Raw genomic sequence first — 13,009 nt, 5'->3', positions numbered from 1 at the left:
CTCACATGGCCTGGGGCCAGCGCCGCGCTGGGGCTGGGGGCTGCGAGCCCTCCAGAGGCTGCGTGAGGTCCAGGGCTGGCCAAAGCCTGACTGGTCTTGCCAAGAAGACCTGACTGGGGTGGGTGCTGCCTCCCCGGACGTGTGGAGGGGCTGGGGACGCAGCTGTCTGCTTCCAGCGTCTGCGTGCAGGGCGAAGCGGGAGGCGGCCGGCAGCGTCGCCGCTGCTCCCAGCTCGGGCCCCGTGGGAGGCGTGCTGCGACGGCTGCGCTTCAGCACCTTGCGGCTGGGGTGCTGCCAGTTCCCGAGGGGCGGAGGCCGTGCAGGAAGATTTCCTTTTTTGTCTCTCACGCCCGGGGTGTCAGTTCCGTAGCCCTGCAGTAGACGGCAGACGGGGCGCTAAGGAGTGTGAGGCGTGCAGGGAGAAGGAACGTGCACTCCAGAGAGTCGGGGGGGGGGTGGGGGCAGAGATCCACTGTGTGTCTGCGGGTGGAAAAGTCCTCCTGCTTCACTTTGGGGCGGCCGAGGGCTGGGTCAGGAAGCCCCTGAGCCGGTTTAATGTGCCAGCAGAGACCTGGCGTTGGTGCTGGTCAGACCCGAGTTCAGATCCCCGCCCCGCTGCCATCTAGCAATGGCTAACGTTCACTGGAGGTGCTGCTGAGGGCTCTCCGGGCGCAATCTGATTGAAGGCTCCCAGAACCATGTGAAGCAGGTGCCAGTTTCATGCCTGTGTACTAGGTTTGCTGAGGTTCTGGGAGATGGAGCCGCTTGCCAAGGCCACACTGTCAATCAAGAGACAGTGGAGTCTCACGCTCGGGGCGGTTGGAGCCTGCAGTCTCCACTCTGAACCACTGCTTTTCAGTTAAAACAGTGACTTATAGTCTCTCACTTCCTGGCTGTGTGGCCTTGGGAAAGTCACCTAACTTCTCCCATCCTTAGTGTTCTGCGTCCAGGAAATGGGGAGGTGAATGCTGTTCTCCTGGATTCTTGTGGGAATTAAACAAGAGAATGTTTGTAAAGCTTTCAGCCAGTGCCTGGCCTATAGGAATATCATCATTTACTTGGTCAACAACAATTTATTGAGTACCTGTTACGTGCCAGGTTCCATTCCAGGTGTACAAGCTAGAAAAGGTCCCAGCTCCACCAAAGGGAATAAGCAAATAAGCTTGATAACTTCACGTCGTGATGTGTTATGAAGAAAACAAAGTGGCGTACTGGCAGTGACTGTAGAAACGTAAAGGTCCATTTTAGCTGAGTGGTCAAGGAAGGGCTCCTTGAAGAGGCGGTCATTAATTCCCAAAGGAAGGAGATGTGGAGGAAGGCGAGCCTTCTAGGTTAGAGGACAGCGAGTGCATGGCCTGGAGTTGGGAACAGAAAGGTCAGTGTGGCTGGAGCAGCGGGAGCAAGCAGATGAGTGGTGTTGGAGACAAGGCTGAGGGTGGGTCTGGGCGGTCAGTGAGGCAGGGCCGTGCCTGTTGTAAGAAGGTGTTTGCAGAGTGGACAGTCTTTGGAGGGTTTGAATCAAGAGAGTAATGTGATTTAATTAATTTATTTAAAAGGCAGCTTTGTTTGCTGTCTGGAGAACTGAATGTTGGGGGACAAGGATGGATGTGAGGAGGTCAGAGAGGAGGCTGGGATTGCAGAGAGATGGTGGAGGCCAAGGAGGAGGCTGGGGTTGCAGAGAGAGATGGTGGAGGCCAAGGAGGAGGCTAGGGTTGCAGACAGAGATGGTGGAGGCCAAGGAGGAGGCTGGGGTTGCAGAGAGAGATGGTGGAGGCCCAGGAGGAGGCTGGGGTTGCAGAGAGAGATGGTGGAGGCCAAGGAGGAGGTTGAGATTGCAGAGAGAGATGGTGGAGGCCAAGGAGGAGGCTGGGGTTACAGAGAGAGGTGGTGGAGGCCAAGGAGGAGGCTGGGGTGGCAGAGAGAGATGGTGGAGGCCAAGGAGGAGGCTGGGGTTGCAGACAGAGATGGAGGAGGCCAAGGAGGAGGCTGGGATTACAGAGAGAGATGGTGGAAGCTGGGCTTAGACAAGAGCCCCAAATGGAAAATGGTAGATGATGATTCCCATTGGTGGAGCAGGGCAGCAGCAATAAAAATTGTAGCAAAGAGATGAATTGTGCAAGCTGGCGTTAGTAAGAAGCCTCAGACCTCATTTGCCAAAAGCAGCACTTGGGCTCTTTTCCTAACACTGAGGAGGTGTCACTGTCATTGTAGTATCAGTGTCCACTGATGTTAACGTTTTTCTTTTTAGCAATGGAATTTTATACTTTTGGGGGGTGGTTGTTGAATATAACTGTATATCCAGAGTTTATGATGTCAAACTGGATTTCTATATAGAACAAGTGAAGATAAGTTTTTCTGTAAAGGGGCAGATAGTAAGTGTTTTCGTTTTCGTAGGCCCTAGTGTCTCTTGTCACAACAACTCAACTTTGCTATTATAGCTCGAAAGCAACCGTAGCCAATGCGGAAAAGAATGGGCGCTACTGTTGCAATAAAGCTTTCTTTGAAAAAACAGGCAGTGGGCAAGATTGGGCCCAGGATTAGTTTATCAACTCTGGTAGGAAATATAATTTATTTACATGACCAGATAATTTTTTTTCCCCCACTTCAAAATGTTTCCCCCAAACGCTGTTGTAAAGCGAGGGTGCCTCTTACACACCTGTGCCCGTCTTAACACTGGAAGGTGAGATTCAGCGGCCACGCAGCCCCATGGCCTTCAGCTCTGAGGGTCCCCAGCGGTCCCTTGGGCCGAGGTGCAGGTGAGGGCGGAGGGCTTGACTCTGCTTCTGCTTCAGCCAGGAGTCCCTCCCGAACCCATGCTTTTTTAATTGGTGGTCTTCAAAAGAGTTTATTTGAAGAAGGGTTGGGAGCCAGAAAAAAATGAGAGATCTAATCCAGTCTGAGTGGTTGGAGCTTGTGTACCCCTTCCAGTGCCCGGGGGTGGAGAGGCATTTGTTGCATAATTGCTCATAGAACAAATTAACACATCCGTCTTCTCACTGGATGGGGGCAGTCAGCAAAGAGTTGCTTTGGGGTTATGTTTGTGGGGTAGAGACCAGAGGGTCTTGTGCAGGCTTCGCCTCCAGACAAAGGCCACAGTGTCCCATGGAGCAGAGCGGTGGGGGGGTCTGCTTTCTGAGGCTTTTGGGTGGGGGCAGCAGGCTGCACTGGGCAGTCTTGGAGGGCGGGATGGTGGCGTGGCTCCGAGTTTATATTCAGACACAGGTTTGAATCTCTGCTCTGTCACTGAGTAGCTAGACAACTTATTCACTCAACTCTCGGGCTGTCCGTTTTCCCAGCTGGAGACTGGAATGATGGCACGCCCCTCCCCAAGCTGTTGGGTTCAGTAAGTGAATTAACCTACGCAGGTCGCCTCGCACACTGCCAGGCGCTGGGGAAGCGGTTCTGTTCTCAAGGGTGTGGGATGAGCTCTAAGGCTCTTTGGGACCTTCTACCTTCTCTTTCCTCTTGACTCCAATGTCTGCACCCCAATCTTCTCTTCTCTTCTCTTCTCAGGATGTGGCCAGGTTCTGCGAGCCCCGAAGGGTCAGATTTTGTTGGAGAGCTACCCCCTGAATGCTCACTGCGAATGGACGATTCACGCCAAACCTGGGTTTATCATCCAGCTAAGGTGAGGGGCTGGGGTCAGAATTAGGGAGTGTGGGGTTACAAGGAAGTGCAGGAACGCGACTGAGGGCCTGGATCCTGGTGCCCAAGGGCTAACCATCAGCACTGTGTTCTTAAAAGCAGGAAAGGCACCTGGGAGCCTCTCTGATTCCGTGGGATAAGGCCCGCTCGGAAATGCAGTCAGTCCAGTGCTCCAGTCATGGCCCCAGAGCAGGGCGGCTCAGACGATTCTGACCCGAGGATCACAGCAGCAGAACAAAATTCCGAGAGCCGTCTCGGGCCCACAAGCCTTCACCGAGTCCAGCACGCAGTGTGGGGCTGGGTTCTGTGGGGGGATGTGAGGGAAGAAAAGGCACAGGCCTAACCTTCAAGGAGTTTACACTCTAGACTGGAGTTTCTGCCGTCAGCTCCTTTCACTGACGTTCTCAGAGAACGAGCACCATCCCCACAACAAATAAACCAGTTCTCTCACTTGGTGGAACACGGCTGTTTTTCCTTAGGCAGCTTTGTTTAATTTAGCAAATGTTAACAAATATTTAGTTTACGCCATAGTCCGAAGTATAGACCTAGTTTTACTGTAACTGGAAAAATAACACGAGAGGGTCCTGTTCTGTGAGGACCGTCCATGGCTGCATGCTAGTGTCTGGAGCAGCACACGGGGCGTGGCATAGACACTTGACAGATACTTGTTGCGTGAATAAACGTTGAAAGAGCTCTTTCCTACCTCTGGCACATCTCCTCTCTCCTCGCAGACACCTCTCCTTTTCTCTCTAGGGAAACAGTGGCTCGTGCACCCCTGGGATCTCTAGGGACGTTGTCCACTTAGCTCTTCCCTTTTCTAACCACCAGGAGTTGGCAGTACTGGAAATCTCTAGTCTTCGAGGGCACAAGCTTTTAATAAGTATTTTCTGGAAAGATCAATGCACCTAGAGGTTGCCACACACCAGCTAGCTCCTGGAATGGCTCTCTGTCCTCCAGGGGGGCCAACACAGTGCCCCACATTGGAAGGACCCAGCAAAACAGGTGCCCTTGTCAAACCTCCTCGTCAAAACTGGTACTTGGTTGCTGGTCTCCCCACTCCCTGGGGCCCTGGGGGCGGGAGTGAGGCTCATTAATTGGGGGTTCCTACAGCAAGGTTAGCTCAAGGAGCAAGGGCGGGCACCACACTGTTCTGTTTAATGGGCTCCAGGCTGGGTCTGCCAGCGACGAGAAGGGCGGGCGTTAAATGCTGCCTGTTAATATTTCAGCAGCTCAGGGACCAGGGCAAACGGCTGCTTCAGGGGCCTTTGAAGAGCTTCTCCAAGATCCAGGATGCAAAGGAAATCCCCACAAAACCAAAATCTAAAACGGCAGCAGGATTGAGAAGCATATCACCTGCCCAGGGGAGGGCCCCGGGGAGGCTGGGAAAGATGCTGATTTCTTTCCCTCTAATCAAACCTGCCCCTGCTGGCCGGGGATACTGGTATGGGGACGCTCTGAAGCATACGTATGATGTTCAGCCCACAAACTGAGCGGTCATCCCTGGTGCCCTGCTTTCCGTCACCTCCCTCAGCCAGGTGACCACAAAGTCTCTTTTCTCACCCGTAAAATAATCTCAAGTCCACGCACATCCATCTCCACTGCCGCCATCCCCCGGATGCTCTCTTGGCATCCTGCTGGCTTCCCTGCTTTCCCTCTTGCCAGCTCTGCTATCTCCTCTCCTCAGAGCGGCTAGAGTGATCCAGTAACATCCTAAGTCAGATCGTTATTCTGTTGTTGAAATCTTCCAGTAGCTTCCTGTCAGGCTTGGAGTAAAATCCAAACTCCTGGCCATGCAGAATCTGGCTCCCGGTCTCCTCACTGGCCTCGGTTCATACCGTTCTCCCCTTCACCTACCACCTTACAGTGTCTCTGATGTTCCCTCTGCTCCTCAGATATGCCAAGCTCATTTCTGCCTCAGGGCCTTTGCACTTACAGATTCCCCTGCCCAGACCGCTCTTCCCCAGGACTTTCACATGGCTGGCTCCCTTTCATCATTGGGGTGTCTGCCCCGATGTCCACAGAGAGGTCTTCCCTGACCATCTTGTATAAAAAGCTTATCCTCCCATCACTCTTTGTGCTCTGACTTGGTTCATTTTCCTCACAGCATTGAATACTCTCTGAAATCACCCTGTTTTCTGGTCTCCCTGCTTATTGTCTGTCCTTCAGAGGTCATCTCCGTGAGGGCAGGCACTGGGTCCCGTTGGGCCACTCTGCACTTTCCGCACCTCGAACAGCATCTGACACAGAGCCGCGGGCCACGAACGTCTGTCGAATAAGTGAACGAATGTGTCAACGTAAATACGAGTTGCACCGTCTCGTATTTCAGTTTCAGGAAGAGCTGTGATCTCTGTTGGGTGGTCGCCTTGTCCCCTCTCCTCTCCTTTCAGGCAGAGACACCCAAGCCCAGAGAAGGCAGCGACTTCCCAAGGCCCAGGGTGAGTCAGCGCATCGCCTGGGGAGAAGTCAGGTCCTTGGAGGTTAGGGCTGCTGCACAGAGTGATGGGTCGCACTCACCCTCCCTTACGAGAGGTTTTATGATCCGAATTTCTGTAAAATAAGCTGTGGCCGTATCAGTTATCAGGGTTCCTTTCAGTATGAGCTGTGAGAGCGTGCGGCGTGTGCTGGCCGCCCCTGCGCCCCAGGGCTCTGTAATTCGGGCGCCTGAGGTCGCTGTGCAGGGCGGTAAAAACAGCCTACTGCCGCTGTGCTCGCGGCTGTTCTGAGCTTTTCTGTCCTTCCTACTTCTTCTCCAAAATGCGAAGGAGAAGGGACAGGGGCCCGCTCGTGAACTCGACGCCCGGGTGTCCCTGGAATCTCCTGAGAAATGCTGTTTCCTCCCCTGCCTGGGGCGCGGCCACCTCGCTTCTCGTCTCTGTGCATTGGGAGCTGGGAGTCGTCTTCTGCTTTTTTGAGCTGAGCTTTCCCAGTATTTCCAAATCCAGACCCCTTTTGGGTAATCACAGATTTATCAGAAATCCCTCAGTTCTGAAATTCTGATATGGTGCTACTTTTTCTACTCTGTGGGGCAAGAATTATTGTTACCAAGACGGTAATTACCTTCTGATCCTCGGGTCAAACAGAGGAGTGTGCAGCGTTTTTCCTAGTTAGCATTGCAAGACAATGTCAGCTTGTTCATTCTGCAGTTGTAAAATTACAATATGGTAGCCACTCAGTCATCTGATCAACAGCATTTGCTTAGCAGCTGCATACGCCAGGCACTGCGTTAGGCTCTGTGCAGCGTCGGTGGAAGGAGACAGACGTTCTGCCCTACCCTCGAGGAACTCGCAGTCTGGTGGAGAGAGAGGCGTGCATGCACACGTGCACACACACTCACAAAGTCAAGGAAATAATATGGGAAATTAAAATTTGTGTAGACGTCATGAAGAAAACAAGGGGTCTCCTTGAGAAGGAGTTGTCAAGGAAGCTTCTTTGAGGAGAGAATATTTAAGCTGAGGACTGAGGACGGGGAGGAAGCAGCCATGCGGACTGGGAGGAAAGGTACCCCTGGAGGAGGCGCTGGCACGTGCAAAGATCCCGTGCTTGGAATATGGCAGCCCCTCCCCGGGCACTGACGTACGTGCAGACGCACGTGGTGTGAGTATACACACCTCCCCCATGGAAGGAAATTCATCTGCCCTCAAGCCCTCCAGGGCTGTTTCCTATAGATCCGGCCGATGGCACCGCGCTTCCAGAGACCTGTTCATCATCTGGGCACCGCGCTTCCAGAGACCTGTTCATCATCTGGGCTTGAGCTCGCCCAGGGCTCCCAGGACTGTCCAGGGCTCACCTGCTCCCTGCTGTCACCCTCTCCCCCCACAGGTTTGTCATGCTGAGCCTGGAGTTTGACTACATGTGCCAGTATGACTATGTTGAGGTCCGTGACGGGGATGACAGCGACGGCCAGATCATCAAGCGTTTCTGTGGCAACGAGCGGCCAGCCCCCATCCGAAGCTCGGGATCCTCGCTCCACATCCTGTTCCATTCAGATGGCTCCAAGAATTTCGACGGCTTCCATGCCATTTTTGAGGAGGTCACAGGTAAGGCCGTGGAGGCAACTGAAGCATTTTATGGCATTGCTCCAGACAAGCATCTCTTCTCTGTGTACCCCCTTCTCCCCGCTCAGCTTTATTAAAAGCCAGCATGCCGGGTTCTCAGAAGCAACCTGCGTGTTGAGAAGGAAGGGGGAAATGGCGCAGTATGGTCCAGAATTGCTCACCAGAACCAGAACTAGGAATTATGGTCTCCCTTGTACAGATGCCAGAGCACAGAGAGGCTGGGTGATTTGTCCCAGGTCACATAACTGTGGAGGTGGAACCAGGAATTTGTACAGTTTGGCTGTAGCGCTCACGCTAGGGGCCTCTCCTGGTTAAGGGCATTAGCTTTGGACCCCTGGCAGATTAAGCTGTGTGACCTTGGGCGAGTTCTTCTACTTCTCTGGGCCTCGATTTCCTTATCAGTGAGAAGGGGCCTAAGCATGGATCCTGCTCCTTCAGGAGGCTCTGGGCCACAGAGCAGATGGAGACCTCAGCACAGCACCAGGTACGCGGGAAGCACTCATAGCTGCCCTACCCAGGCCTGTCTGAGCCCCCCTTTGTCATCTGTGAAAGAGGTATGAAAAGTCGTAAACCACAATGGCAAACGCCGCTTGCTTTATGAGCAACTCTAAGCCTGACTTTAACTCCTGCCCTGTTCACGTTGGAAGTAAGATTTGGCCAAAATGAACAAAATGCGCAATTTAAGAAATTACCCCAGCTCTCACTGCTCTGAGATTGGGTGAACTGTGTCAGGTTTTACAGAATAAACTCAGGCTTGAAGCTCTAGTTGTTTTTAATGCTGCACTTAAAAAGTTTGTAATGGAGGCCAGCCCAGTGGCATAGTGGTTAAGTTTGCACACTCTGCTTCAGCAGCCTGGGGAAAAAAAAGAGAAAAAGATTGTACTGACATTTTGATGATTAAAGCTTCTTTCTGGAAGGTATGACACTGAAGTCTCAGGAGACGAGGTGGTGGTGTTGGAATCAGCCTTTCTTCAGCCCTGTCCTTTGAGCAAGTCCAGCAGACCCCGCCTCCAACCTCCCCTTCCCTTAGAATGTTCCCACATGAGCTCTCAGCAGTTGCTCCTTCTAGTCTGTGTGCCTCCCTCCTTCCCAGGACATCCCCTGGGAGCTGTGCAGGGCCTGAGTGTGGCCTGGGAGTTCTAGATGCTTTGCTGCTGTGGGGGGTTGGCCTGTGGATGAATCCTTGCCCCTTGGTGATACCTGCCAGCTGAGGCTGAGCAGGTGACACTCAAGACACGTCCGTGGGTGTTTCCTGCAGGCAGCAAGAGCTGGCTGTCAGGGAAGCCAGTGGGGGTGGCAGCGGCTCGCCGGCTTGTGCCTGGCGAGTGGTCAGGAGGCCTCTTCCTCCCCTGAAGCACTCCTCAGCCTCCCCTGGAGAACTCTGGGAAACTCTGGGCTGCGTCGTCCAAGGGTCAGACGTAGCACTTCCCGTTCCTTAGACACCTCGAGTGTCCCCTTGTACTCAGTTCTTCCCTCCGGCTAGAGTCTCCTCCTGCTTGCACGTCGGATCCCGTCCTTCTGGGCCCTGTCAGATCCCTGCTCCTTTGCGGAACCTTTTCTCTTTTCTCTGTTCCAACGGGCTGTGGCTTTGCCCTTTTTTGAACGTCTTATCCCGCTTCCTCCTCTTTTCTGACACGAACTGTATTACACTTTAGGTTATAGTCATTGTGCACTTTTCTTCAAAAAGCTTTGATCTGGTGAGTAGGGTCTCCTGGTCAGCTTTGTGTCTCTCCGGTGCCTCACGCAGGGCAAGTGCTCAACACAGGCTTGTCGAAGTGGGCCGAGCGATCTGGTTCTATACCGGGGTACGTGAAAGGAGGGTTGGTGGGCAGCAAGTCGACCAGTGCTTCCCGAAGTGTTTTCTGTAGAAAAATGGTGCCCAGGATGCTCTGTAGTGCAGCTTCTGAGGTCAGATAAGCTTGTGGAAAGTGGAATGTTATGTGCTTTCTTAAAAATTTGCAGTGCCCACTAGGCTATAACGTTCTGGGAAGTTCTGCAGTAAAGAAATCCGCCTAATTATCATTTGACACCGATAGCATTTCCCCAGCACGTTCGAGCCCAGAACCCTTTCTTAGTTAAACACATCAACATCTCAAGGACGGATGTTGACAGGATGTGTGTTTGGAACTTCTTGAGTACACTTTCCACAGTGTCGTGAAGATCGTCTCCCAGTTCCATCGCTCCGTCCCCAGCACGCTGGGCTTCCTTGAAAGAGTCCCCGGGGGAGGCGAGAGCCGCTTCTCCTCCAGTCGTGGGCCTCAGGCTCTTCAGGCCAGAGGTGTCTGGAAAATACGTCTTCGAATACAATCGAAAACATCGAATAAAATCACCAACATCTGACATTTAATGAATACCTATTTTAGGCATTCTCAAACAATGGTAACAGGAATTCAATCAAAGGAGCGAAAAAGTCATGAGAAAACTTTAAAAGACAAGAGAAAGACTCTGGTCGAGACTCCAGGCTTGAAGAAATCGAGTCACCACGCAGTGGCACTGAGAGAATTCTGCCTTTTCTCTTGCAGCATGTTCCTCGTCGCCTTGTTTCCATGACGGCACTTGCCTCCTTGACAGAACCGGATCTTACAAGTGCGCCTGCCTGGCAGGCTACACCGGGCAGCACTGTGAAAATCGTGAGTATGCCTCCAGGGTGGGAGTTAAGGTGTCAGTGGGGCTGCCATGAAGAGGGCTTTGAGAACTCCCTGGGTATGCCGTTTCTTGGTGTCTAGGGTGGTCTGTGCAAGATGGCGCATAATGTGGACACTCCCGTTGAGCGGACCCCAGAAAGGTTGGGCTGCCTGCATCAGGATGTCAGGAACAACTCAGGTTTGCCCACTGACATTTCCACCCATTACCTGCTGCAAATCCCTCTCTAAAAGATATGTCTTCAGTGGCCCAAATAATCGTCGGAGCCCAAAACCTTGATAAAGGGTCAACAGTAGAAAGTCACTATCATACATTGTCGTGTGGCTCAGAGTCTGAACTCCCTCTCCCTCCCAAGATCTGAATTTGGACTTATGCTCCTGGGCACCATTCCTAGACTCCAATGGGTTACTGCACAGTCTGAAGCCCTGAATTGAGGGTGTGAACATATAGGATGACCATGAGCCCCAGTTCCCAGGGACATCCCAGTTTATGCGTTTTGTCTGAGCAAAATTATCAGTAACACTCTCTTTCATGCTCAAAAGTGTCCTGAATCGGATGACAAATTACATGATCACCCTGTAAACGTGGGGTCAGGTTAGCTGAGTCACAGACACACCGACCAACATTTATTGAGGGGCTGCTGTGTGTTGGGTTCTGTGGAAATGCAGTCTTTCCCTGAAGGAGCTTCTCCTGAGTTAGAGAGGTAAGATCCATGCCTCTGTGATGGTTCTGGAGCAGGCCTGCCATGAGATGGGGCTGCGGGAGGGGGTGCAGAGCAGAGGAGTCATAGAGGAAAGAAATCTTTCCCACTGTGGAGCTCCGTGGCCATCGTTCTCTACATCAGCTCTCCTTCTGCTGTCACCACTTAAGTCCCCCCACCTCCTGCCTGAGCTGTATCCTGGCTGTCTCAGTGAGTCACCCAAGTTCTCCAGTTCTTGCAGACAGAAGTCAAAAGCAGAACAGTAGTAGACCTCAGTAACCTGGGGTCAACCAAACAGCAGAAATAAGAGGAAACCCGCTCAAGGAAGTGACTCCCTCCAAGGCCGCTGGGCTTTCTCGTTCACGTTCCTGAAGGGCAGGACATGACTCTTCTCTGATATTAGATTCAAACTGGCCAGAGAAGGAGAGAAACTAAAACCTGCTGAGCCCAAACATGTGTGTGACAGGGCAAACCCTTTGTCCTTGGGAAGAGTGCATGCCAACTGTCATATAAGGTGCAGCCATATGCACTGGCCACTGGCAAAGAGGAGCTCAGACTCTATGACCAGAAGTCACGTCTCAAGGGTCTCTGGTAACCAAGACCCTGTGGAGGGCACGTGTCCTAACAGAAGTTTGAAACCTAAAACAGGTGTCCCGGACTGCAGCTATCAGCGCAGATGAGATGCGCAGAACAAGAAGCATCAAAATTGGAGGGAAAGCAAAGGAGGACAGATAATGGCCTAGACAGGGTTCCCCCAAAGCAGATGTGGAGAGGCGAACGTGTGTGCAGCTGATGTGTTAGGACGTGCTCCCAGGAGAAGCTGGTAGGGGAGGGGGGAAGCTGGGCGGGGAAGGGAAGGAAGCCAAACAGAGGCATGATTTCGGACAAAATCCAGCCTCCGTGTCAACCAGCCGTGAGATCTGGAATGTAAACTACAGCTCAGAGTGTGTCCTGGCTTTAAAGCAAGGAGGGTGGGCTTTCCTTCCCACCGCAGTCAGTGATTGCCTGAGGTCTGCCCCGGGCAAGAGGGAGAACACGCCAGTCCTTCTGTGCTTGTGGGCTGGGTGGTTTCAGCAGCCATAGAGCAGTCAGATGGCAGGTGCAGGCCTTGGAAGAGGAGCAGTGCAGACTGGGCGGGAGTGTGGGTGAGGAAAGGGCCACAGAAACAGAACTACCCAAGGGCAGAGCACCAGCATGTCTGCCCCAGTCTCTTCTAACCAGCATGCACAGGTACTTTGGGGCCGTCCTGTAAGGGGCCTGGTCTAACAGCATTCTATAAAGTTCATACGTTTTTCAATTAATTTCATGAATTTCCCTTGCACACAATGCAGACAGAAGCCGTGGTTTCGGTAGTGTGTCCTGAGTGTGCCATGGCCTTCCATTGAAAGCACCCCTCGCTTTGGCTTGGCGCCGCGGACCTGACTATGGTCCTGTCGGATCCTAGGAAAAGATGTTCTGCCACGTGGCTGCTGCCTCGTTTGAGCCTGCTGTGTTGTGTGCACGACAGAGAAATGTTGCTTTCTTTTTGTTTCAAGAATTTGTATGTAGAATGATTCTGGAGTCTTGACAATGGCAAATCCTAAGCTTTACCCTTTAGATTTAGGGGAGGAACAGAAGAAGGGAAGGCTTAGTTTCTTGGTGAACTGCCTGCACAATATTAGGGCTTGGATAAACAGAGGTAAAATCGGAGAGAAGTAAAACACCAGCAAATGAGCCAAAATGCCTTTAAGAGGCTGGGTCAAATCAGGGGTAAAAAAAGAAATTGGTCCATAAAGAAGAGATTGTGACTAAAATATTTATGAGTAGCTTATGAGCCCAACTTGACTTCTCAGCATTGTTCTTCTATCCAGAAACCAAACCAAACCAAACAAATAAACGTGGTGGAAAAGAATGTAAACTATGTCATTATGAACTGATTCGTAAGTTGATTCACAGACTGTCTCCAATTACTTCTGGTCTCAAAACA

The 13,009-nt window shown here is 52.3% G+C and overlaps 1 protein-coding gene across 4 annotated transcripts in view; it reads left to right on the top strand.

Moving 5' to 3' along the window:
* PAMR1 (peptidase domain containing associated with muscle regeneration 1) overlaps positions 1–13,009 on the top strand; it is a 159,392-nt gene that overhangs the window by 119,390 nt on the left and 26,993 nt on the right. For all 4 annotated transcript variants that reach the window (XM_070564795.1, XM_070564796.1, XM_070564797.1 and 1 more), the window contains 3 exons: positions 3,514–3,628; positions 7,465–7,682; positions 10,223–10,330. In XM_070564795.1, coding sequence (XP_070420896.1) covers positions 3,514–3,628; positions 7,465–7,682; positions 10,223–10,330 — 441 coding nt within the window. The remainder of the gene's footprint in view (positions 1–3,513; positions 3,629–7,464; positions 7,683–10,222; positions 10,331–13,009) is intronic.

The sequence above is a fragment of the Equus przewalskii genome, chromosome 11 (genome assembly GCF_037783145.1).
Source record: "Equus przewalskii isolate Varuska chromosome 11, EquPr2, whole genome shotgun sequence".
Taxonomy (NCBI): domain Eukaryota; kingdom Metazoa; phylum Chordata; class Mammalia; order Perissodactyla; family Equidae; genus Equus; species Equus przewalskii.
The sequence above is the reverse complement of the archived record's forward strand: the minus strand, read 5'-3'. Positions and strand labels throughout refer to the sequence as shown.